At 43.4% G+C, this 25,280-nt stretch overlaps 1 protein-coding gene across 2 annotated transcripts in view; it reads left to right on the top strand.

Moving 5' to 3' along the window:
• The window catches only part of FRMD4A (FERM domain containing 4A), a 461,647-nt gene that overhangs the window by 23,341 nt on the left and 413,026 nt on the right, over positions 1 to 25,280 (top strand). For both annotated transcript variants that reach the window (XM_038740915.1, XM_038740917.1), the window contains exon 2: positions 3,780 to 3,905. In XM_038740915.1, coding sequence (XP_038596843.1) covers positions 3,861 to 3,905 — 45 coding nt within the window. In that variant the 5' untranslated portion in view covers positions 3,780 to 3,860. The remainder of the gene's footprint in view (positions 1 to 3,779; positions 3,906 to 25,280) is intronic.

Genomic DNA, 25,280 nt, shown 5'->3' on the forward strand with positions numbered 1-25,280 from the left:
GAAGGAGCCATTTAAAAGCCCTGACAGACTCTATTAAACATTGGTTTTGTATGCAAAGAAAAGAATCATTAAAAAGTTTTTTTCCTCTGTGTATAGTTTTTGAGGGTCATTTTACACATGGGACTCCCCCAACCCCCGGATGATTGACATACTTATGCTTTAAAATACCTTCTAGAATTCCATCTTTCTGGTATTTTAACCTTTATTGGCTATTTTTCTCTCAAAGATAATTACTGAATGACTGAGCAATTAATATATGCAGGGCACTCAACTAAGTGCTTGGAAGAGTACAATGTAGGAGGTAGACATCACTGTCCACAAGGAGCATACATATATACTACATATTTTAGTAATGTTTTGAGTAAAGCATGCATATAGTTTGAGGGCTTTTCCTGAATCTTCTTAACAGTTCAAAATTCCTGCCAGGTAATTCATAGCAATGTCATTAGCTGCTGGGAAAACCTTGGATTCACAAATCGGTGGCTAAAGCTGGGCCTTCTGAGTCAAATCAAGAGTTGAATTAGTCCTTTCAACCCATCACCCTGCATCCTTTCATCCATTCAAACCACTTTACCAGCATTAACGATTCTATGCCCTCCTCCTATGAGTGAACTGAGTTAAGTTTGAGTGATCTGGTAAAGTTGGGTAGTGAACAACTTCTCTGTGATGATAAACCTGATTCAAACATGCTTTTCACTCTCTGTTCTTTGCTTCTTTGCAAAGCCTCTCCACCATTTCCTAGGGAGAATAGTGATTTGTCCCGGGCCAGTATCTAAGGCTATAAGTGTACTTCTAGGGAGAGTGGATACCACTAAAAATTTTTCTTGAGGGGGAGGGTAAATTGAATTTTGGTCAACTCAGATCAGGGCACCTAAGTGAATAAAACGCTTGCAACTTCTTGACTTCCAGCAGGATTCTTGCTGGCTGGCCGTGTCCTTTCCTCTGCCTTTGACAAGCTGTCTTAGTGGAAAATACCTGCAGAAAGAACAGCCTGGTTTGGAGCTTTTGTTGTGTCCAAAGAGCCCAGTGACCTCTTTGCCCTGGTCACTAAATTCTGTGTTTACTCTTTGCTTGGCTTTAGGTGTTCAGTTTGGGAGAGTAAGATTCATTCATTCATTCAATCGTATTTATTGAGCACTTACTGTGTGCAGAGCACTGTACTAAGCGCTTGGGAAGTACAAGTCGGCAACATATAGAGACGGTCCCTGCCCAACAACGGGCTCACAGTCTAGATGGGGGAGACAGACAACAAAACAAAACATGGAGACAGGTGTCAAAATCATCAGAACAAATAGAATTAAAGGTATATGCACATCATTAACAAAATAAATAGAATAGTAAATATGTGCAAGTAAAACAAATAGAGTAATAAATCTGTACAAGTATATACAAGTGCTGTGGGTTGGGGTTTCATCCCCCAGACTTTACACTTCCTTGAGAAAATGCCCAGCAAGCAGTTAGAGGTAGTATGACCCTTCCATTCCAACAACCCCCTAACTCCTCTCACGCCCTTTCCAGTGTTGAAGTATATGGCAGAAGAGGGTTTTTTTTATTGGTTTGATTTAAGAGGTAGGTTTGCCACAGGCATGGGTGTTCATTTCTTCCTGCAGAAATCAGTTCTGCCTTTCCAAGAGGTATTTGAGGACAGATATCAGTCTACCAACATTACTGTACTGGACTTTCCCAAATGCCTAGTACAGTGTTCTGCATACAGTAAGGATTCAATAAATACTAGTTGTTGTTTAATTGCAAGTAGACGGTTTCATGTGAGTGCATGCTACCATATTAGGGGAGGATCCAGAAGACCTGGGTTGGCTGGTAATGGACCACAGCAGGGTAGGTTCTGATCCTAGTTTACTGCCAACTCCTGCCCTAGCTTTATTTTTCTTTATTTTTTATTATGGTATTTAAGCGCTTACTGTGTGGCAGGCACTGTACTAAGTGCTGGGATGGATACAAGCAAATCAGGCTGGACAGATAGGCTCATAGTCTCAATCCCCATTTTACAGATGAGGTAATTGAGGCACAGAGAAGTGAAGTGACTTGCCCGAGGTCACATAGCAGACAAGTGGCGGAGCAGGGATTAGAACCCATGACCTACCAGCTCCCAGGCCTGTGCTCTGTCCACTATGCCATGCTGCTTCTTCATGAGCTTTGTACTCAGTTAATAGTTGCAGAGCTCAGTAACAAGGTCTAATTTGGAAAAGTTTGCCTCCTGAGAGAGCAGATTGAGTTAGGTAACTACTTGTGGGATTTAGTATGAAATATATCACGTTACATGCAGTAGCTTCCTCACTGGTAAACTGTTAGGCAGTATGCAAATTTTTTTTTCTTTTTTTTAAAGTAAGCCATACAGTATTTGTTGAAATGAAATTATCCACTTCCCTCAAGAGAACTTATTACTGTAAGTAGAACTAATAAGAGCTAGTACTAAATCATCTAAAATGCTAAAAAATTAAACTGCCGTAGAATTGGTATAGGTTGTTTTTATTTGCTTTACACTGCTTACATTTTTTGCTTTTTCTCCAAAATGTCTATTTTCCAAATTTGTCACCATTTTTATTTCCATCTGTAGTTTTCACTTGCAATATTTTTTTTTATTATTGTAGAGGGGGAGAGGGGGAATGAAACTCTGGATCAAAGCAAATTAAGGATTACTTAATAGCTGTCACTATTAATGTAATCGAGGGACTCTTTTAGAAGACTTAAATTTAGTGGTTAACATAATAAAATGCTTTTATTTTCCTAATACTTTGACTCCTTGGAGTCTTCGAACCATTCACTAGCTAACAAGACCGGGCAACTTAGCTTTCATTTTCTTTGGCTTTTTGCAGAAGGATAGTGGTACATCATTTTGGGGACTAATTTTGTTTTTATGTTACATGCAGTGCCGTTCTCCACAAATTAAATCCCATGTGCCTCTGGGAGCTGGAGGCTTTCCACGAAGAATCATAACCGGCAGTCCTGTGGAGCCATGGGAAGGGAGGGAGGGACAGAGAGAGAGAGACTCTGAAACTGTATGCTATATACGTATAGTACGACCAGTGTGATCCGAGTACTAACAGAACAGGCTGGGGAATTAAATGTGTCTAAAAAGTGTGTTAGATCCACGGGGAACTAAGCTTTCTGGTCCACGTGGACAGGAGAAGTAGATTTTGGGAAGGTGAAAGGGTCAGTGCCTAACCCAGTTTCTTAATTCAGATATGACAAAGATAATTGGCGATTCCTGGTAACAGATGCCTTGTGAGCAGGCTCCTGTATTATAGCTAGACATTTCTTTTTGGAAAAGGGAAACACCTTTTTAGAAGAAAGAAGATCCTGACCATTTTGGAGGTGGTAGGTTATGCTATTTAACACACCTTTTGCAACAGAATTGCAGAGAACACATTGGGGAGCTTGGGGCTGCAGTCATATTTGCAATAGGGTTTTTTTCCAAAGCAATTTGACAGTTAAAGGAAGAGTTACTGAATGTAGTGAGGTGACTGCTTAAAATTCTTCATTTTAACCTGATGCGTCTGTGTTTGATTTGATTTCTGTGTTCCTGCAGCTGAGTTATGTGGGTCTGCTCTTTAAATATGCTGCAGCAGCTGATCTTTGGTTTTTTTTTTTCATTCCTAAGCAGGCTCTCCACCCTCTCTTCTCTCCCCCCCACACCCTCCTCTCCTCCCTTAACCCTCCTCCCATCCTTCCATCATGAAAAAAACGGCCTAGGTCATGCTTCCTGCCTATCGGGCGGATCCTGCATCCCTAAATCTAAATTTCTCATTTGTTTGCTGTAGGTGTTTGTGGATGCTTTGCTGAAGCACCGGGCCAAAGGCTGACTGAACCAAGGGAGTATTTGCGCATGGGAAGAGACGGCAATGGCTGTACAGTTGGTTCCTGATTCTGCTCTGAGCTTATTGATGGTAAGTGCATGCTTACCGGGTGGGAGCAAACTGGCCTACACTGAACCCGAGCTGAGGATCTGTCCTCTGGATGGTGCACATTCAGGTGGCTAAGATTCATTTCTTTGCAGGTTCAGTGGAAATCCTTCCTTGGGGAGAAAATCAGCTGTGACAGAACATTAAAAGGAAGAGCAAAAATCACTCAGATTTATTGCCATTTTCAAAACTCCCTGCTTCATACTGTTTTGATAGTTGCTCTTGAAAACAGATGACAAGCTTGTGCTCCTATTTTGATGTTGTTTCCTCAGGCAGGGGGTGTTTTCCTTGTGCTTGCTCTCATTTTTGCCTTAGTCATCGTAGAATGTTCACCTGAATGCTGCATGGTATATGTGCTTCCATCCGGATGCCAGTGTATCTGCTGTTAAGTCACCACAAATAGATGCCCTTGGCTATTTCGTGGGGTTGATAACTGGACCCCTGTCCCTTTGCATTCCTCCTTGCTGAATTGCACACCAGAGGGAGAAAGTATCAGTTGATCACTGACATATTTAATGGTGTGTCATTCAGTTTTTATTACATTAGGAAGGTTGCTGCACTCAACACACAAAAAAGTAAACCTCTGTATCCCTGTTTGTATCATTGTATCACCTTGTCCTTTAACTTCTTCAACTTGTTACAGATTTCAGTTCTCACCCTCACCCTCCCCGGTTTTAGAGGTCATTTTCTATGCAGCAGTTCGGTTACTGTGGTGATACTTTTGGAGTCTTCTCTCTCTCTCTCTCTCTCTCTCTCTCTCTCTCTCTCTGTGTGTGTGTGTGTGTGTGTGTGTGTGTGTGTGTGTGTGTGTGTGCACACATGTGTTCTGATGGCTGTAAGTCTCTGTTTCATTTCCTCGGAAAGATTTTGCAAAATGAAAGCAAGTGCATTCACTATGCATATTGATTTAGATCTCCTAATTGAGATGGGGAGCAGCCAATTTAAATGCAGGCTTTCTAATCGTGGTGCATTCATAAAAGCACCCGGTAAAAGGGTCAGGGACATCTTGAGTGATGAACAGAGGTCAAGCTGAGAAGAGCACATTTTATGGCAGCTCCTCGTTACCCCCCCCCAATACTCAATATGCCATTAGATGGATTCATTTTGTATGCCTGAGTTCCCTGTATTCTGAGACCACAGCTAAGTTTAATGGGTGGGAGCATGGGGAGAGAGACAGGATAATTATCAAACTGACCTTACCTTCTTTCCCTTGCCTGCATTGATTTCAAGATTTCAGAACTGGATTTTCCCACAATGGCTTCCCTTGGGTGAATAGATGGATGTGCTACTTAAATACGAAATAGGTCCAGATGCTAATGGAGAGTCGTCATTCCCTGTCATTGAGTTAAGCACTCATCTACAGTGATGAAAAGGAGGGTGGAGTTTTGGAGAAAGAAAAGGACCAGTTTTAGTTTCTGAGCATCATGACTTATGACTTAAGTGCTGGATTCAGGTTAGAGGAAACCTCCCCACAAGGCAATTTCCTTGGGGAAGAGTCTGAAGGAATAAGAGGTTTCTTGCCTCCAACGATTCACTCATTCTTCTTTATTTCTGCTTTGAGGCTGCTCAGCTGTGAGAACAGCCCATCTGTGGATAAGTACTCACGTGTCATTCTTCAAGGAGGGCCTTTACATCTTCCTTTCCTCCTCTTCAAGCCAGAAGGAAAGGATATCACCCAGGGAAATGGCTTATTAGGACCCCCAGCTGAGGTTTCAGATAAGCTGGCCTGGAGATCAGTCCAGGAGAAGACTCACTGGCAATTTTCAAGAGCCTTGGTTCCCCAGAGTCAAGCTCTGACCTATTTACTTGGTGGCCCTTTTTTTTAAGAGTGGGAACGACTAGGTCATTGATTGCTTTCACTTCACTTGTTCCAACAAGTTAAGAAAAGGACCATTTATCTATGATTTTTTTTAAAAGCCAAAAGTTTAAGGTGCGGTGGGTGCCATTTTGATTTCTAGTGTCCATACTTAAAATGCTCCAGGCCAGAGAAGACGTCCAGAGGAGGGCCCATCTAATCCAGCTGGCTTGTTTCAGAGCAGGACTGCACTGGGGATGTTTTAAGCCTGATAGGTTGAGTTAAGCTTTTCAAAATGGAGGAATTAGTGTCCACTTTATAGGTGGTTCATTTTGACTGTATGTAGGTATGGGGGCTTTTTACCTAATGCTTCACCTGGCTGAAAGGGTTCTGTATCTGATCTGGAATCCCAGTGCTTAGCACAGGGTATGGCAAATAGGAAACCGTTATTTATACTAAGATTAACTCACTGTCTTAGAGGAGACATTATCCCAGAGTGCTTGGTTAACTGCCAGGCGTAAGAGTAGCCATTTTATTTTCTGTGACTTTGGGGAATCTCTGATGTAAATAAACTGTAATAACGGGAAGTTCTTTGCTAAGGTGGGGATTTGAATAGCTGCTTAGGCTGGCAAATGATGAAGTCAGGACTGTGTTTATCATTTCTTTTTCAGCAGGAAAAGATGTGTAATTGGTGTCCACTGAGTCAACGTTATGTTTCAACCCATAAGTCTGGAGGCGTACTCTCGGTTAACAGAGGTTTTAATGCACACTGGCTGGCTAGCTTGTTCCACAAGGGGAAGGTCTACCCCTGGTCTGGCCCAGAACTTTAGTCCTTCCCAAGGAAGCACGTCCCCTGACCACCTCTTTTAGCACCTACACTTGCAGACTCACTGCCCACCCCCCCAGGCTGGTTGTCCCATTTGCTCCTTTCACTCTGACCAGAGAAGTAGTTTAACTAACATTGGAGGATGTGACTTTTGTGACTTTTTGTAGAAAAAAAAATACTCTCGTTGCCAAGGAAGCCATCTGAACCCTGGAACCCAGTAGTGACTAGGATATAGCTGTTTAAGAACTAGCTAAGATTCTGTTCACCCCCGAGTCCCTATTTTTGAGTTGTCAACAAATTCCCCCAACTTGCGTAAATATTCTCTACCATTGCTCTTATGTCTAGAAGCTCTTGACTCTTTCCCTTGCCTTCTAAGTCCCCCAACTTGGAATTTGAGTAATAAGATTACTAGGGAGGCTGGGATTTTTTTTTTTCTGCTGGGAGCCCACAGATGACATTCTCACCCAATAGTGGCAATGCCTTATCTCACCCTTTATCTCCCACAGCCCCAGAGGACTATAGGTGTTGGCATTAGGGAGGGCATCAGGGAATGTTCAGGGCCTTTCCCTGGGTGTGCACTCTAATGTAATCTTTCCCTAACCACCTCAGATCACTTGGAAGACTTGTATGATGCTAAGGGTCTTCCAGATGTCATTTAGTTCCACCTCAGCTAGGGACAGTGATCTGGTTCATTGGGCTGGAGGGAGCTGGGGGAAAAGGAAAGAATTCCCCTTTCCATTATCAAGTGGTTAATTAAGTTTGAGTACTTACTGTGTGCAGAAGAATACTGTACTAAGTGCTTGGGAGGGTACAATATAACAGATTTGGTAGACATGCTCCCTGCTCACAAGAAGCATAGAGTCTAGAGGCTCCTAACGACAGCTGAAGCTGTTTGCATATTTTCCTGAGCTCCACGTGGGACAGGGACTGTGTCCAACCTGATTATCTTGCTGTTAGTATAGCCAGTGCTTGGCACGGAGCGCTTAACCAATTCTATTATTATTATTTTTATTCTCTGCAAGCCTTTCTTGCAGCCGACAGCAAGGTACAGGATGCTAAAAATGAGGGCTGCTTTAATCCCTAGGCAGAAGGGGCTGCTGCCCCAGTTCCAAAGTCATCGGGGGGCTTGTGACCAATCGAGCAGCAGCAATGTCCCTCTGTTTTTGCCTCTGCTGCTGCCGTGTCCTGGAGGAGACAGAAGGGGCTTAATGCCAACTCTGATATTGTTCTGTGATTACTCTTAACTTTTCTTCTCAGCTTTATACCTCCCTGGGCAACAAGAATGAGTCCAGATTTTCCTTGATTTCCAACCCCTCCACCCCCAAAAGTCTCATAATGATAATAGTGTTTAAAAGTGGCATTTTTTTTAGCACTTCCTTTGTGCCAAGTGCTGAGAAGCAAGGTTATCAGATCAGACACAACCCCTGACCTATCTAGAACTATGTCTATCTTCTCCCCATTTTACAGATGAAGAAAGGGAGGCCCAGAGAGATTGTGATTTACTCAAGGTCACATAGCAGTCAAATGGTGGAACTGGGACTCAAACCCAGATCTCCTGACTCTAATGCTGAGAACATTTCACTTTGGGAGCTAGCAGGATGATGCTGTCTCTGGGTTTGGTCAGTCTTCTCTAATATCTTATAAATACCTCAAGGGCTGCAGGGGAAAACCATGTTAATTATTTTCTAGTTCTCCCTTGGAATCTGTAAATACTGTTGGTGGTGGAGATAAAAATTCGTGATTCTAGCATCGGGAGGAAGACTGACATCTGCGTTACTCTAAGTGAAGCAGCTTGGTATAGTGGAAAGCACGGGCCTGGGAATCAGAGGACCTGGTTTCTAATCCTGACTCTGCCAAATACTTTCTGTGTGATCTTGGACAAGTCACTTCTCTTTCTCAGTTCTCCTGGTCTCTCTCCCAATTACTGTGAGCCCCATGTGGGACAGGGACTGTACCAAACCCTATTCACTTGTATCTGCCCAGCACTTAGAACAGTGTTTGATGCATAGTAAATGCTTAACAAATACCATAAAAAAAGACTTGACTAACTAGGAATATATTTGGGACTCCCCACCACACCCCAACCATTTCAAATTAAACTGTCCTGACTCTCTATCCTCTGACTTCTGTTTAAATTCATTCTGGGTTAGATTGATTTGACTGGGGATTTTCCATAGTCCTTGTCTTTTTTTTTTTTAATCTTCTCTGTCTACCATCCCCATTAGAGGACAAGCAGAAGGAATGATGTTGAACTCCACTATGTTTCTAGTCATTAGAGAAGTTATTAAGGTTAACTCTAGGGGTGGTAGGTGAGGGGGTGAATTTCACTTGCTCTTACTCTGTCTTCCCTCCAGTATTTAAAAATGAGAATTGATTGTGTAATTTGCTTATGAGTTTATGAATGATTTGCTTTATCTTGATTGATCTTTGCAGCTGTAGAGGCTCTTCAAGTGGTTTTCCTCCCTTTCAGAGCAGATTGGGGTGACTGGCTCCTTTTCCCCTTCCCCCTTGGGAAATGGCCGGGATATGTATTTGCATCTGTAAGACCTCTCCCATTTGCTGAGTTTAAAGGGTGTCTTTGGCATTAAATTGGCATTAATGTTACACAGACATGAATTGAAATGCTGGCATCTGAGCCTGCCAAATCACTGCCCAGCTGGCTGAAAGGCAAAGTTTGTGAATGTGATGACTGAGCTGTCTTTGCTTCATTTATCTCACAACAGTTTGGCCGAGTGGTTCCTTTTAACACTCTGGGGACAAGCAGAATTATCATGCCAGATCAGCAGACAGCCTTGCACTGTCAAACTGCAGGGGTCAGCTCTCCGATTGCCATTTCCCCGGTCTGCCACCAGCCCTGGAGTGAGAATAGTCTGAAACCTCCCTTGGTTTCTCCCTTTGAACCAGCCCAATGCTCGTGTGAAATGTTAGATGGAGAATTCAGTCTGTCAGCAGTAAAATTCCCTTTAAAGGAAAATCCAGAGGTCTTGGGATACCTCAGCCTAAAGGCCCTTTCTGGTACTTTCAGAAAGTTTCTCCCACTCAAATCACCTACATCTATTTTAGTTTTGAAATGAAAGATGGGGAAACCCACTAATAGCTGAGTATATATTCCACCAAACACAGATCTTTCTTGGCTCAAGAGCACATACTTCATTTTCTCAGCCCATGCTGAGTATTTCTAAAAGATATTCCTGCATTCACTTGTTTCCCATCAGATAGAGCTCGCTAAATTGCTTTGGGACACTCAACGTCCATGAACCCAAAATACCTAGATTCAATTTTCGTCAAATAAATACAAGGTGGAAAATTGAAGGGGGAAAGTGCAATTGACTAATTCTTTATGCTTGGCTGTGCAGGACCTAAAATAGTGAGAAGCTGCATGAGATGTTTAATCAGTGTAACACACAGGAGGAAGGGTCCCCTTCTCCCATTTTAAAGCGGCATCAAATAATGAAGTACTAAAAGAGGCCTCTGGCTTCCTTGGCTCCTCAAGGACCGTATTGTAAAATAGGAACACATTTAGGAGGAGAACAAAGCCAATGAGGATGAGCAACCATTTTCTATTCTGGGGTTGCATCTTCCATTCACTAGTAGGATGAGTAGTGGGATGGGCTTGCATAAAGTTAGAAGGGAATCATATTAGGTTTGACAGAGCCTCCCTGAATAGCAGTAGAACTTATAGTTGCTGGAGATGGAAGCTGTTGGAAATCTATCAAAGAACGCCTCAACTGCTTTGGGAAAAAACGCATCCCATGGATTTTTGCTAACCTTGATTGGGTTGGTCTTCAATTAGTGCTGCTCAGCTATAATGAGAAGCAGTGTTGCCTAGTAGAAAGAGTACGGTCCTGGGAGTCAGAGGACCTGGGTTCTAATCCCGGCTTTGCCATTTGTCTTCTGTGTGACCTGTGCAACTCGCTTAACTTCTCTGGGCCTGTCATCTCAACTAAAATGGGAATTCAGACTGTGAGCCTTGCTTGAGACGTACCTTGATTAGCTTATCTACCTCGGTGTTTAGTACAGTGCCTGGCACATAGTAAGCACTTAACAAATACCATTAAAAATAAAACAGCAACAACAAAAAACTTGTAGCCTGTGATGAGAGGCTAAATAGAATTTGGAATATTTATCATATCGGGCATCAGTTTTCTACCTAGCTCTTGCTGAACGGGAAGCCCTAGAAGAACACCTTGTATTCAGATCGGTCAAAGCAAAATTATTACCTGAAAGCCATGGGGCATCTATTTGCAAAAAGAAAAGTGAATTTAAAGGTTGAGATGACATTGAGCTGCACTTATCCCACAGCTGACAAATGGCAAAGCCGGGATTAGAATCCACGACCCCTGACCCCCAAGCCCATGCTCTTTCCACTAAGCCATGCTGTTTCTCATATGCTGATGCCTCAAATGATGCCTTTTGCCCACTTGGTGACCTTCCAGGTTTCTGGGTTTAGTTCTGACAAACTCCCGGGAGTCCTCAAGGCAGGAGTGTTGGGACCTATTACTGATATGTGGACTAGTAATAACTTCTTATTTTTATGACCCATGTACTAAAGTAAAACAAGAGATGCAGCTTGACAGAAGGGCTGAAATGTTTTTTCCTTCTGAACAGAGTGAGCATAATTGAGCCATAATGAACAAGGTCCAAGCTATTTGCTGGGGATTAATGATGGCAGAATACATTGATGGCTCTAGGCTTTGTTTCAGGCCATTAACCCTCAGTGGTCATTAGTACAATCCAGGAAATACTTTGTGTCCAGGCATTCTGATTCTTGCTATAAGTCAGTAATTGGAAAACATGAAAATTACTTGAATGACCAAGTATTTGTTTTCCCTCTCTACCTCATTTTTACTGAATGAGGCAGCCTTCTTACTGAAAATCCCAGATGAATAGAAATGCAGAGGAGCAATGAATTACAAGTAAAGAGACTTAGGGGAAAAAATAGAAGGATATTTGTATTTTTCAGGACAAGAAGGCTTACATGGAAAGTCTGAATGTGGAGGGGACACAGGGTCATCCAGTTTCAAGATAGAAATTCGTGACCCCTTAGAATCAATTTCTGCCTTCTTCCTCATGAAGAAGGTATCCTGAGTAGTTGAGCCTGTTATGCCAAGGGAATTACCCACTGACACCCCTATTTAAACACTAGATAGACACCTTACCCTCAGCACCAAAGCACTTATGTACATATTCATAACTTATTTTAATGTCTGTCTCCCCCCTAGACTGTAAGCATGCTGTGGGCAGGAAATGTCTGTTTATTGTCATACTGTACAATACAACAGAGTTGGTAGACATGTTCCCTTTCCATGAGGAGCTCACAATCTAGAGGGGTTAGGGTCTTGCTTCATTTCTTTGCCTCCCCAACCTCTTAGGGAAGGTGGGATAGGAGGAGAGCTTTGGATGAGGGGAGGGAAGTAGCTGGTCAGATGGAAAGAGTTCCTAGGGAAAGGTTTAACCAGGATGGAGATAAAGAAGTGAGAATGAGAGGCAGAAGGTAAGAGATCCATAAGGCCACCACCTTAATAGTTCTAAAGAGAGCGAAGGAGGAAATAACAGTAGAAAAGAGAAGCAGGAAAATTGGAGAGAATTCCTGAGAAACCTTGAAATAGAGACCAGTTCAGATTCCTTGTGATGATGGTGGCACTTATTAGGCACTTACTATGTGCAAAGCACTGTTCTAAGTGCTGGGGAGGTTACAAGGAGATCAGGTTGTCCCACCGGGGGCTCACAGTCTTAATCCCCATTTTACAGACGAGGGAACTGAGGCACAGAGAAGTTAAGTGACTTGCCCAAAGTCACACAGCAGACATGTGGGGAAGCCGGGATTAGAACCCATGACCCCTGACTCCAAAGCCCTTGCTCTTTCCACTGAGCCATGCTGTTATGGATGTGAGAGAGTTTGGAGGAGGGCAGTGACTTAATATAAACCACAGGCAAGATACACCTTTCTGGTTAGGGGCAATAACACTGAGACCGCTGATTGAAGAGGAGACGGGCCAGAGTTTGGAAATCCATTCAGAAATCCATTTTAGGTACAGCAAAGCACAGGATGACTGTCAGTCTCTCATGGGAGGGAAATGTCTACCATCTCTATTATATTGTACTCTCCCAAGCAATCAGTTCAGTGCTCTGAACACACTAAGCACTTAATAAATTCAATTGATTATAGGCTGTAAATTTGTAGGCAGGGGATCATGTCTATCAACTCTATATTGTACTTTTCCAAGCACTTAGTACAGTACCCTGCACACTGTAAGGACTGGATAAATATCACTGATTGATTAATTGGGGCATAGTTGTAAGATCTATTTGTGGGAAAGGAGAAAGAATGAAGAATTGAAGAGATGAGGTAGAGAAGTGGCAAGATGCAGTGGGTTCATTGTTCTACATACACTCAGGTCTCTTACAACTTGGAGGTTCTGTTCATGTAGAAACTGGCTTAAGGAAAACTTGCATTAGCCCACCCTGCACATCTAACACTACACACATGGACGTGACAGTTGTTTCTGGCATCACAATTCCTTAAATTCGCTTTGAATTGCAGAGGAGCCACTACAATTTACCACATAACTCAACCCCTCTCCTGGGGAGACCTATGTGAAAAGCCTGTATTGGAGGTTTTTTTTGTTTTTTGTTTTTTAAATGGTATTTGTTAAGCATTTACTATGTGCTAGGCCTGTACTAAAAGCTGGGTAGATACAAGATAATCAGGTTGGTTATAGTCCATGTCTCATATAGGACTCAGTTTTAATCCCCATTTGACAGATGAGGTAACTAATGCACAGAGAAGTTAAGTGACTCGCCCGAGGTCACACAGTGGATACATGGCAGAGCTGGGATTAGAACCCAGGTCTTTCCGACTCCCGGGCCCATGCTCATCCACTAGGCCATGCTGCTTCTCTGTCTGAACTGCATGGTGAAAGTACACATTCTGGCAGAACTGATAGTACTAAGATGTGGCTTCAATTTACAGATTTTTATTTTGTCTTTCTATTGTGTGTTTCATATTACTGAGATCACTGGTCCGCTTGCTAGTTTGGAACACACTTCACATTTGTCCATCATGGTACTCAGTGGGTTGATTTGTGTTGATTTTCAGGCGGCTGGTACTTGGATAGAGAGAATCTGCATTATGGATTTCAGAACCATTTCATGACAGTTTTATTGTTCGACCAGATGGATGCACTTTCAGTATTTTCCAGGGAAATATTTTTAGGTTTGGAAAAGAGACTCTTGACTGGTTTGCATGCATTTGCTTTAATGTCTCATTTGGACAGATGTCATATGAGTTCTTAGCCATCGTTGGGAACAATCAAAGATGCTCTTTGAGTCTTAGTTTCCTGAAGGTAAAATAATACCTCCCTGGTCTAACTTGGAACTAATTAATCATTTTTCAAAGAGAACCATTCAGGAAAGAGAGCCCTAAAACAAGAATTTCAGTGCTTTGTGAGTAAAAGTAGAGGGGTACCGATTTTTCACAATTAAGGTTCAATTTCATTCAGAAGCAAATTTCTGTCCAACATACGTTTCAGCTGTGGTCATTATGGAAAATGAACCATATGCAAAAAGAAAGTGTTTATACCCTACAAAAAGATACATGTGTTTCTGAAATAGCCCTCAAATTTTATTAGAATTTATGTTGGTAATTTGTCTCCAGCAGGATTGAGCTTTGTTGTTTTGTGACTCTGCACCCAAAGCTAAGCGGACAGTTTAGCTTTTCTTCTGAAGGCTCAGGATTTCAGCCCTATTCATTCTGCATTAGCATTGTCCTTACCCTTTCTGGTATACTCGCTTTGTCCCGGGAATTCTGGGTTTTCCTCCTTTTTTCCCCTTCCTAAGTCAGCACCTTTGCTCCCTTCCTCTCTCCTCTCCATGCCCCGCCACCCCCCTCCCCCCGACCTCCAACCTCTGCTTCCTATTTTATTCCCTCAAGAGGGAGTTGAAGCTGCTGCTGACATGGTGGATGCCATTTCCCTCAGTAAAAATGGCTTTTTTGCCAAGGCTTTCAGATCCATCTAGTCACCTCGGAAACCTTGCTTCTAGGGTTTTGAGGGGACAAGGGGCAGGAAAGTATTCAGGGTTCCCTAAAAACATCTCTGGGGCCCGAACCTCCAGGGGAGTGAGACAAGTTAAAGCAGCAAAGAAACAAAAAAAAAACAGGCTCACCTTGGTGCGGTTACTGGAGTAAGCCATTTGGCTTAGGTGAGCACTTTTCAGTCACCAGAGTGCAAGGTTTGAAGATGATGCTCCAGTCACTGAGATTTTGGGCATATTTTCTGGGTGGTGTGGAGAACTCTGAATCTTCTCGGGGAGCGGCTCCTCTGTCAGTGATCAGCATTTCCCTATTGAGGACCCAAGGTCCCTAAGAAATCCAGTAACTTCCGCAGAATCTCAATAAAGCAGGGGAGGCACTGTGGGTTAGACTACCAGAGATTCTGACCCCCAGCCTTACTAAAGACCAAGCTCAAGTGACAACTTTTGGGTATCCTTGCCTGTGGTATTCACCTTTACAGTGAGTCACAAGTCACCTTTTTAGTAAAGCTAGAGGAAATGGGGGTGACGGTGGTAGGAAAAAGTGGGTATAAGGTTTTTTTTTTTGGATGTAAAATTGAAGGGCCATCTGCCTCTCAGATATAGCAGATGTATAATTGATATTCACTGCTGATTTACCACTTGATTTTTGCAGACATTAGATGCCTTAATTGTTTATACGGTACAATTCTAAATACCCACAGGAGAATTTCTCCCTCCTGTCTAACTCCTACCAGCAGAATAAGTATCTTTCCTGGTCCTTCAAAAGTAGAAATGTTCAAAAATTCATTTGCAATAAATGGGGGCACCCTGGGTTCATCATGGAAGGGTTTTGGCTCCGTTCGGTGAAGAGATAAATCGCTGCAGGGAGTTTCTGAACCATTTCAAACTGGTGCACCTGTAAAATCATCATTGAAGTGAGAGTTGGAAAAATGAAAGCCCTTTCTGAGTTCGTTTGTGAGTTCCAATCTGGTTAGCGTCTGCGGTTATTCACATCCAGGCTGGTGGTCTGCATGGTGAAGGGAGAAATTATTCTTTCTAATGGAAATGTCGTTTTGACAGGACAAATGCTTGCTGGGATCTCTGGATATTTCTACGATAATTCTAGGAATTACAGCCAGAAATGGAATTGGTTTGAAATGTCATAGCCGCAACCCAAAACAGGAGGCATGTCAAAAAAAAAAAGAAACTGGGAATTAGAGCATTCTGCTGTTATCATGAAAAGTCCTGTTTCTCTCTCTCTCTCTCTCTCTCTCTCTCTCTCTCTCTCTCTCTCTCTCTCTCTCTCTCTCTTTATTTTTTAATGCTGCTGCAAATTTGATACAGTCTCCAGACAATGTGGAACTGCTCCTGTTGTATTTCGTTTGGCAACTGGGGGAGGAAATGTCACCCCTCTTCATAAGAGGATTTTGGGCAGGCAGATATGTTTATCTTCCCCATTAGAGGGAAGGCCCCTTGTGGACAGGGAACATGTTCTCTCTCCCTTTTCCCTTCTCCTTCTCCCTTCTCTCCCTCTCTCCCTCTCTATCCCTCCCGCTGTCTCTCTCCCTCCCTCTCTCTCTCTCCCTCCTTCCCAAGTGCCTGGTTCAGGGCACTGTGCCAGAAGGATGCATAAATACTATTTCTATTGCTGTACAACAGAGCTCTGAACTCAGTAGACATCACCACCCAGCCGAGAATCATTAGCATGAATCCATTAGCAGTCCCTGCTTAATTTGTACTCAGTTTCTAGGAGCTGAAAAAATTAGACCTCCCTTGGTGAATGACCAACTGTTTTTCAGGGGAGTGGATGGTGGGGTTCAGAGGGAGGTGTTTGAACTGATTGAGTTCACAGTGAGATGCCACCCTGGAAGGAATGGAGTAAGAAGCCACAGAGGGCGGAAGCAGGAGCAGATCTTCCTGCTGGGCATCTTATTGTCATGCCAAGGTGCCCTCTCTTGGTTTTGCCACAGACCCTGTCATTCCGCTGCCAGTCGTTCAAAATTAGGTCAATCAGTCAATTGTATTTATTGGACGTTTTCTGTTCACTTGGGAGAGTACAATAAAACCAACACATTCCTCGCTCACAAAGAGCTTACAGTCTAGAGGTCAGGGTCTTGCCAAATGATGAAGGGCTTTGGAATAGACCCTGGGACTGAGCCCTGACTCAAACCAAGCCCTAGCAGAGACTTGTAATGAGCTGGGGATCTTTCATTTTATGACCTGGACTAGAACAACTGTAGACACTAAGCATATTTGACTCCACAAATGGACCACATAAAGACTTTCATTTTTCCCATTTTTCCAGTGCTTTTATAGCTGCACAGTTTCTTTAGCACTTTATAGTCCTTCCTGGTTCAGAGAAGACCCCCTGGAGTGGGGTCAGTTTTATTAGGTTTTACGGTTTAGAGAACTGCCGAGACCCCCAGTGATGGAGAGACTCATCGAAAGTTATGGAGCAAAAGCATTTTCTCACTCCTAGGGCCTCTCTTGAGATCTCAGGCTCTGCTTCTTTGAGAAGCAGTGTGGCCAGGTGGAAAGAGCAAGGGCCTGGAAGGTGGTTCCTAAGGTCAGACATAAGATCCCCTTTGTGACTGTTTTGTGGCTGCTTCTTCAGTCAGTGTCATATATTTAGCACATGTTGTGTGCAGGGCACTGTACAAAGCACTTGGGAGAGTACAAACCTGTTGGTAGACATGATTCCTGCCCTCAAGAAGCTTATAGTTTAGTAGGGAGGCATACTAAAATAAATTACAGGTAATGAACATGAGAACCTCCTTTATTCTTTCTAAAGCTCATTATAGGCAGGGAATGCATCTGTTTTTTGTTATATTGTACTCTTCAAGTGCTTGGTACAGTGGTCTGCACACAGTTAGTGCTCGATAAATACGATTGAATGAATAAATAAAACTGCACAGTCCCCCAGAACAGATTCTTGTTTCCCAGTTAAAGGAAGTGTTTGTTAGGGTGACGGTTCAATGAGAAAGAAGATGCTTAAGCAAAGCAACAGATGATGAGGCTTTAGGTTAATTTCAGCTCTCCTTGGTAACATCATAGTATAGCTTCCCTCTGTGCCTTGCCGTTTAACATTTTATTGTCTCCTAATTCGCACCATCAAAGATTTCATACATCAGTCTGTTTTGCTTGTTAGTTCCAAAGAGGATTCTATAATGATTTCTGAAAGCTCTTGATGGAATAGTGTAGGTAGGTGGAATTGAATTAAGGGGCTAGAAAGGAATGATTGTGCAGACCAATCCAGAATTTTAGTCTTGGGGAAAGTCTCTTTCAGTAGGAAAAAAAAAAATCTGGCATGACACACAGAGGGACCGTATTAAATATTTTGAGATAGAGGAGAGATCAGTTAACATTTTCCACCTATGCTTACCAGTCTCTTCTTATGCTCACTGAGGTGATGGTTTCCAATGGAGTTGAGCATTGATGTGGTGAATAAAATGTAGGACCAGTCCTTTGGCCTGTGTTTTCTGGGTTTTACAAAATGAGTCATCTGTGTATGGAGAGGAAGGCTGGACCAGTTGACCTCTCCCAAGTCTGAACTCCTGACTTCTTTCAAATGATGTTCCTATTGGGGACCATAGTGAAATGGTGTGTCTGAAAGGAGGCCCCCATAGATGGCAATAAACATGGGCATGATTGCATTCACCATTCTCTTCTATGCATCTGCTTTTCACAAGAGGCCTTCCTTGCCTTTTGAACCTGAAAATAATCCTGAAATAGTTGGTGGAGACAAATGGTCTGATCCCATGGGAAAAGGTAATCAAGAGCAGAAAGGAAAAGAAAAAGTGAACAAATGGTAATAAAAATTTCCTTGTTCTTTCCAATGTGCCTCTATATTTTCTAATTATGGGAGTCATATAGAAACACTTCAGAAATGTGTCCAGGCATTCTTCACACTAAAAGGTATGCAGGATCCAGGCCAAAAAAAAAGTAAACAAAGAGTGGAACTTAAATTAAATTTGGTGTATTTTCCCCTATCTCATTTCTCTTCTTTTCCTAGAAAACTAGCAACTTACTCTGTCATTCAGGGCTAACAAAAAGGGCTGGGATGAGGAACTCTGAGTTTACAGCATGTACCGATCAATACTGTGCATGTTCATCAATATTCCTTGAAAAATGACTGCACATTTCACAACTGCAGTTAAGTGGAGGATTAAAAATTTCCTTGAACAAAGGCATTCGTTTCTGGTGATCTTGAAATTTGGTTTTGAAAATCCGTCTCTGCCTCTCATCTTTGTTTCAGACAGCACTTTATCAGTGATGGGGAATATATAGGTCACTTCCTTCAAAAGTGTCTTTCCAAAGAGTGGTAGAGTTGGGTGAGGCACCCTGAAACCCCTACAGGTCCCCATTTCCCTGCCCACCAGACTTTGGACCCTACTTTGTGTTGTCTTTTTGTGCTGTTTTGTATTTTATTTCATCTTTCCTACAGTGTCTCTCTCCAAACCCTTTCTCACCTTGTTTTTAGACTGTGAAACCTGGAGGGCCAGGAACTGTGTCTAATTCTCACCTGTGTATTTTTTCCTTAGCTGATAGTCCAGTGCTCTGCACACAGTAACTGTTCAGTAAATATTATTATTCCTACTGCCTTGAGTTATTCTTTGGTTCAAAGATGACAGTAAGACTATAGCTACATTGCTGAGGGAGAATCGCTTGCCTGCTGTGCCTGGGAAAAGGCAGCAGTCTACCTTTCTTAACCTCTTGCCATTCAGTGAACATTGCTCGTAACAATTGTTAAGAGGGGAAAGTTCCATCTTACTGCCAGCAGGACACATGCTTGAGTTGTTTTGGCAGTAATGGTATAGGAAATGTTCAGTGTCTGAGGTCTTGCCAACATGAGTGGATTTCCCAGAAGTAAGAGGGAACTCTTATCATGTGCTGAGCACTTACTAAATGTTTGGGGGAATACCATAGAGTTGGTTGGCATGACCTTTGCCCTCAAGGAGCTTTAGGTAGGTCGGTACGTATCACATCACCCAAGCAAGAGTCATCTCCTGCCCTCTGAACTGAATGTAAGACTAAACTTTCATCTTCCCGGGATTAATGATTTTGAAGAAAAACAAAAAACAATCTCCATGCCTTCCCCCTACAGCCTGCTTCCTTTGGCCTCTGGGGTTACAAAGATCCAGAATTCCAAACACATTGTCAGTAATTACCGGGCTCCCTCTGGGCACGTCATGTCAGTGTTACAGTGCTTCAGAATCTGGCAGGAGGGTGAGTTCAATGGGAGTGAATCTGTGGTGTACTGAAGACGTGGCCAAGACCACCAGCTTGAAGGACTGCATCCCGCCCTCCTTCTACCGGCACGTGCAGCGGCACAGCTCTCTAACCCGCTTCTGCATGCACAACGTCTCCCGCAAGTTCCTGCGACGTTTCCAGACGGAGACGGCCCGGCCTGGGCAGCTCAGCCCCCAGGACGTCATGGTCAACTGGCCACTCTGGAGCAGCTGGCGCCCTGCTTTGGCACCGAGCGCTTCCCGGCCCTGGAACTGGCGCTGCCGGTCGGGCCGAGGTTGGAGCCAGAACTGGGCTGCGTCCCAGCCCGCCACCCTCTGCTCGCGCCTGACACCCTCTCTGGCCCGCCAGCCCCCAGGGACCGAACGGCCACCCATGAGGTGCTGGTGACAGGCACCGGGGGTGTCGCGTGGCAGCCAGACTGAGCACCCTCCTTCCTCTCCCCCTCCCCACCCCACTGCCTTACCTCCTTCTCCTCCCCACAGCACCTGTATTTATGTATATATGTTTGTATGTATTTATTCCTCTATTTATTTTACTTGCACATATTTATTCTATTTTATTTTGTTAATATGTTTTGTTTTGTTGTCTGTCTCCCCCTTCTAGACTGTGAGCCTGCCTTTGGGTAGGGACCGTCTTTATACGTTGCCAACTTGTACTTCCCAAGCGCTTAGTACAGTGCTCTGTACACAGTAAGCGCTCAATAAATACGATTGAATGAATGAATATTCTGATATCTCCGGAAACAGCGAGAATGGCTCAGGTTCTCGGCATCTCCTGGTGGATTTTCACTGGGCTGGCCTATAGGGTGACCTCCCCAGTAGGCCCTCAATTCTAGTTGATTGGGCTGGGGCTGTTTTATGACCAGGATCCTGGTCTTAAAATAGCTAAGTGAGGGGAGCAAAATCACTAATCTCCTCAGGCACTAAACCTAGGGGTAAAATAGCTTACCCTTGTCCCGTAAGGATTATTGTGAAGTTGCATGGGCAGGGATTACTACTCTTACCTCTATTGCACTCTCTCAAATACTTAGTACAGTGCTTTACCCAGAGTAAGTACTCAATACATACTATTGATGAATCATCATGAGGTAGAAAGTGGTAATATTTGGGTAGTCATTTGAATTACTTGGAAGAATTGCAAGCAAGAGGGGAAGACAATTGCAGAAATGTGAATATTGTTTTCCTTTGGCTTTTCCACTTTGCTGACTGTCTGCCAAGGTCAAGGTTAATCCTAAAAAGTGACTTTCCTGCCCTGTTTCTCTTGCTCCTCCCTGAGCTGCAGGTCAGGCAGGCAGAAAACACCTCTGAATGCAGGATTGTATTTTAGCAAGATGGTTTCATGCTTGCATTGCCACACAGACGAAATTCTGGCCTACTGAGCTCTTGAATGATAAATATATCTTTGACCCTTTCAAGGAGCAGAATGATTTTTAAACATCGATTAAAGAAATCGCACCATCCTAAGACTTCTCTGTGGAATGTTTGATTTGGTCTCCCCACCACTTTCTCCTTCCCTCTGTTAGCATTTCATCCTCTCAAGACAATAACCTTGAAATGGAATCTTTGCTCTTTCAGATGTCTATTTCAGCAGTCATTTCCCCTTCTCAGTGGGCACAGCTGTTGCTAAATTATAAACATTAAACAGTTACTGCTTCTGCCTCCCATTTGAGGTTGCCTGGAGAGTTCTCTTGGTTGTGCTTTTTTCTTCCCACGGGAACAGATTTGATGACCTCTTGGAATTGCAAAAAGGCACACTTGATTCTCCTCCTCCTCATTCAGCTCTTCTGAACTCATTCCATTTTTAGCTGGGCAAATTTTAATTTGAACTCGACTATTTTTAAAGCCCAATTCCCCAAAGTAAAGCTTTTTGCATGCCCAAGGAAAGAGACTTATTTTTTTCCCAATCCAGCCCTCTAGGTGTTGGTATTACCAACCAAATATTTCTGGAGATACTAAGGCATAACTAATCACAGAGGAGAGCATTGTGAGAGAGTACAGCTGGCATTCAAGGTGGCTGTCATTAGTAAATGTATTACCTTATCACAAGCATTAAAATATATGAAGGTGTTTCATCATCATAAATGATCTATGAATTCTATTGTTTTATTGTTGTATAGGGAATTTAAGGTTTTTTGTTTTTTTTTAACAGGGAGGGAAAGGACATAGTCTTGTTTTAGCATTTACTTCTCTTCCATGTTTTTGGCAAACACCCAGACTCTAGGTGCTTTTGAATTTTTTAATGGTATTTGTAAGATGCTTATTAAGTGCCAGACACTGTACTAAATGCTGGGGTAGATATAAGCTAGTGAGGTTGGACACAGTCCATGTCCCACGTGGGACTCCCAGTCTTAACCCCCCATTTTACAGATGAAGTAACTGGGGCACAGAAAAGTGACAAGGCCAAGATTACCCAGCAGACAAGTGGCAGAGCCAGAATTAGAATTCAGGACATTCTGACCACCAGGTCCCGCTTCTTCTAGATCAGTCCATACAGGCACCCAGCAGTCCATAGGTCAGGTGAATTCACCTTGTTCATAAATGATTCCTCTGCACAGCAAGTCAACAGGAACTAGTCTAGAGATTGGTTGACCCTACAGAGGACAAGTTGGTCCAACAGGAGTATAACCCAACTGGTCTGCTATGCTCAACCAACTGGTCTGCTTCCTTCTCATTCCAAGGGTTTGACTGCAAGAGCAAGATGAAGGCTTCAGAGGTGGGCGAGGGAAAAGGAACACTACTTCAGTTTTAATTGATGTTTGTAACTTCCCAGTGAATTTCCCACCTCGTGCCCTACCCCCAATCCTAGCCAAGACTACTGTCTTGGCCCACTGAGTACATGGCTTCGCCATGAATTGGCTGATGGAAAGTCTCCATGTTGGCAGGAAAACCAACGATACTGTGACATCAGTCCCTGGTGATTGGCTCTGTAGCGGACCTAAGTATTTGGCCTGGTTAATCTCTATGGGACTTGTATTTTTGGAGATGCCAGAAGCAATGAAGTTAATGGCTTATTTATTGGGAAAATGTACTGGACATGTGAACTTTATGAGCATGAGAGAGAATATTCAAGTTCCCTCTGGCCTAATAAAAAAGACTACTCCGTTAACTCTTAATGAAGCCAGAAGAGAGAGTTTTGGGGAAATTCTAGATGCTAGAGAATACTTTTCCCAAAGGTAATGAAATATGCTTGACAGGATGTTTATGACCCTTTCTGAAGGCCGGGAAAAAATTGTATATGCTGAAGATGGTATGTCTGGAGGAGAAGGTAGAGATTAGATATTATTGTGCAAGAGAGGGTTCTGCTGCTGGACTTTGCCCAGATGGAGGGAAAATTTCTAACTATATTCCCACAGAAGAGTATTCAATGAACTAATTTCCATCACTGGCTTGGTTGGACCCACTGGTGGTACTTGATAGAATGCCAGAATTGCCACTGGGAGGGAGAGAAAAATTCCTCTTCTTCAGCCCCTCCACCTGTCTTCTTTCTCATGAAGTGGGATCTCCATTGATTTCAAGAGATGAGAGAGGAAGAGGAAGGCCACGAGGACCCATCAACCCCTGTGGTGCTCTAGAAAAGGAAAATATTCCCCCCTCCCTTTCCACACAGGCAGAATTTCCCCTGGCTTGGTGCTTGGAGGTACTCAAGAGGCAATGTTCTGGGCAAGAGGTGCTCTGTGGAGAAAGTCTTCATCATCTTCTCTTGGGGGTTTCTGAAGCAGAGAGAGAGAGAGATGTTTAATCAAGCAGAGGCTGTGTGCTGCAGATGATCGTGGAGGGGGATAGAGGCGCCTCTGACCTTTCTATTCATAACAAAAGGTGTCATTGGGTTAATGCAATGCAGAATGTGTCACTCGAAGAGCAAAGACCTTCATGTCTTTATTAGTTTTTCTGAAAGGGAATAAAGGCCTGGGTCTCATTGCTGTGATGGTTTGAATCTGGCTGAAACAGGGCCTGAAGATTACTATACGCATGAAAGAAGCGTGGTAATCATTATTGGGTCAGGGGTCAGTAAACTCTGGATTGCAATATTCTGCAGAGTTATTGCATTTACTGCAAAGCCACAGACCCTGCCTGATTATTCTAGCTGCCAGCAGCCTTGTGGAAGCCCCTGCTGCCTGTTACATTTGTTGACTTGGCCTTTTTTATTAGGCTCCCTCAAGCCATTGAAGCATCCCACCTGCTCCACCCAGGGCATTGACTCGGTTGCTATTCACCAAATGACTCCAGTACCTTGATGACCCTCCTGCAGTTCTCTTAATTGTTGACCCTTTTTTTTATGAGCTTTGTTAAGCGCTTACTATATGCCAGACACTGTATTAAGTTCTGAGGTAGACTCAAGCTAATCAGTGGACACAGTCCATGTCTCACATGGGACTCACAGTCTAAATCCCCATTTTACAGATGAGGTAACTGGGGCACAGAGAAGTTAAGTGACTTGTCCAAGGTCACACTGCAGGCAAGTGGCAGAGTTGGGATTAGAATCTGGGCCCTTCTGACTCTCAGTCCAGTGTTCTACCCACTAGCACTCGTTGCTTCTCTGACTGCAGACTCTTGACGTGGACATGAGGATGGGGCTGACTTCCCCAAGAGCAGAAATCAAAGGCCTGGGGGACCACAAAGGATGTCATTCAGGAGGTTTAAGCAATATGGTTTTGCTCACTTGAAAGTTGAGCATGTTTGTATCTGAAGTTGAGCTAGGTCATCAGCTCGGTTAATCAGGGATATTTATTGAGCGCTTACTGTGTACAGAGCAGTATGCAAAGTGCTGGGGAGAGCACTATAGGTGGTAGATATGATCCTGCCTTCTAAGAAATCATATTGTAGAATCCCATATCCATCTTTTTCTCCAGTTCTTAGACTTAGTCTGGAAACTGTATCCTCGGTATTTTCTTATTGGGTCCAGGTTCAGAACATCAGTAGGCCGCCCACTTTGCTTCCTGGAAGTGACTGTTGAGCTCCAAATGGAAGCCCAGCTAATCAGTCCTTATCTTGACTCTCACAGTTTTGCCCTGTTCAGTTGATAACCACTCTGTCCTCAGCTCAGGCCTCTAAAATAAAAAGAATGATCTCTCCCACAGTGTTGAGCAGAAAACTGGCAAGAAAAGAAATGGGGATAAAGTGCTTTGGAAATACCAAAGTCATGGTGAGAGAAGCAGTGTGGCCTAGAGGAAAGCACACAGGCCTGGAAGTCTAGTGAGCCTAATCCTGGCTTCATTACTTGCCTGCTATGTAGCCTTGGGCAAGACTTAACTTATCCCAGTGCCTCAGTTTCCTCATCCATAAAATGGGGATTAAATACCTGTTTCTTCCTCTCCCTTAGGCTGTGAGCCCAATGTAGGACAGGGTCTGTGTCCAATCTGATTCTCCTGAATCACCCCAGTGCTTAGTGCAGTGCATGGCACACAGTGTTTACTAAATACCACTGTGTTAAGACTCGGAACCAAGTGCAGACATGTGTAGTATTTCCTTTCTCAAAA

This window comes from Tachyglossus aculeatus (assembly GCF_015852505.1).
Source record: "Tachyglossus aculeatus isolate mTacAcu1 chromosome 12 unlocalized genomic scaffold, mTacAcu1.pri SUPER_6_unloc_1, whole genome shotgun sequence".
NCBI lineage: Eukaryota > Metazoa > Chordata > Mammalia > Monotremata > Tachyglossidae > Tachyglossus > Tachyglossus aculeatus.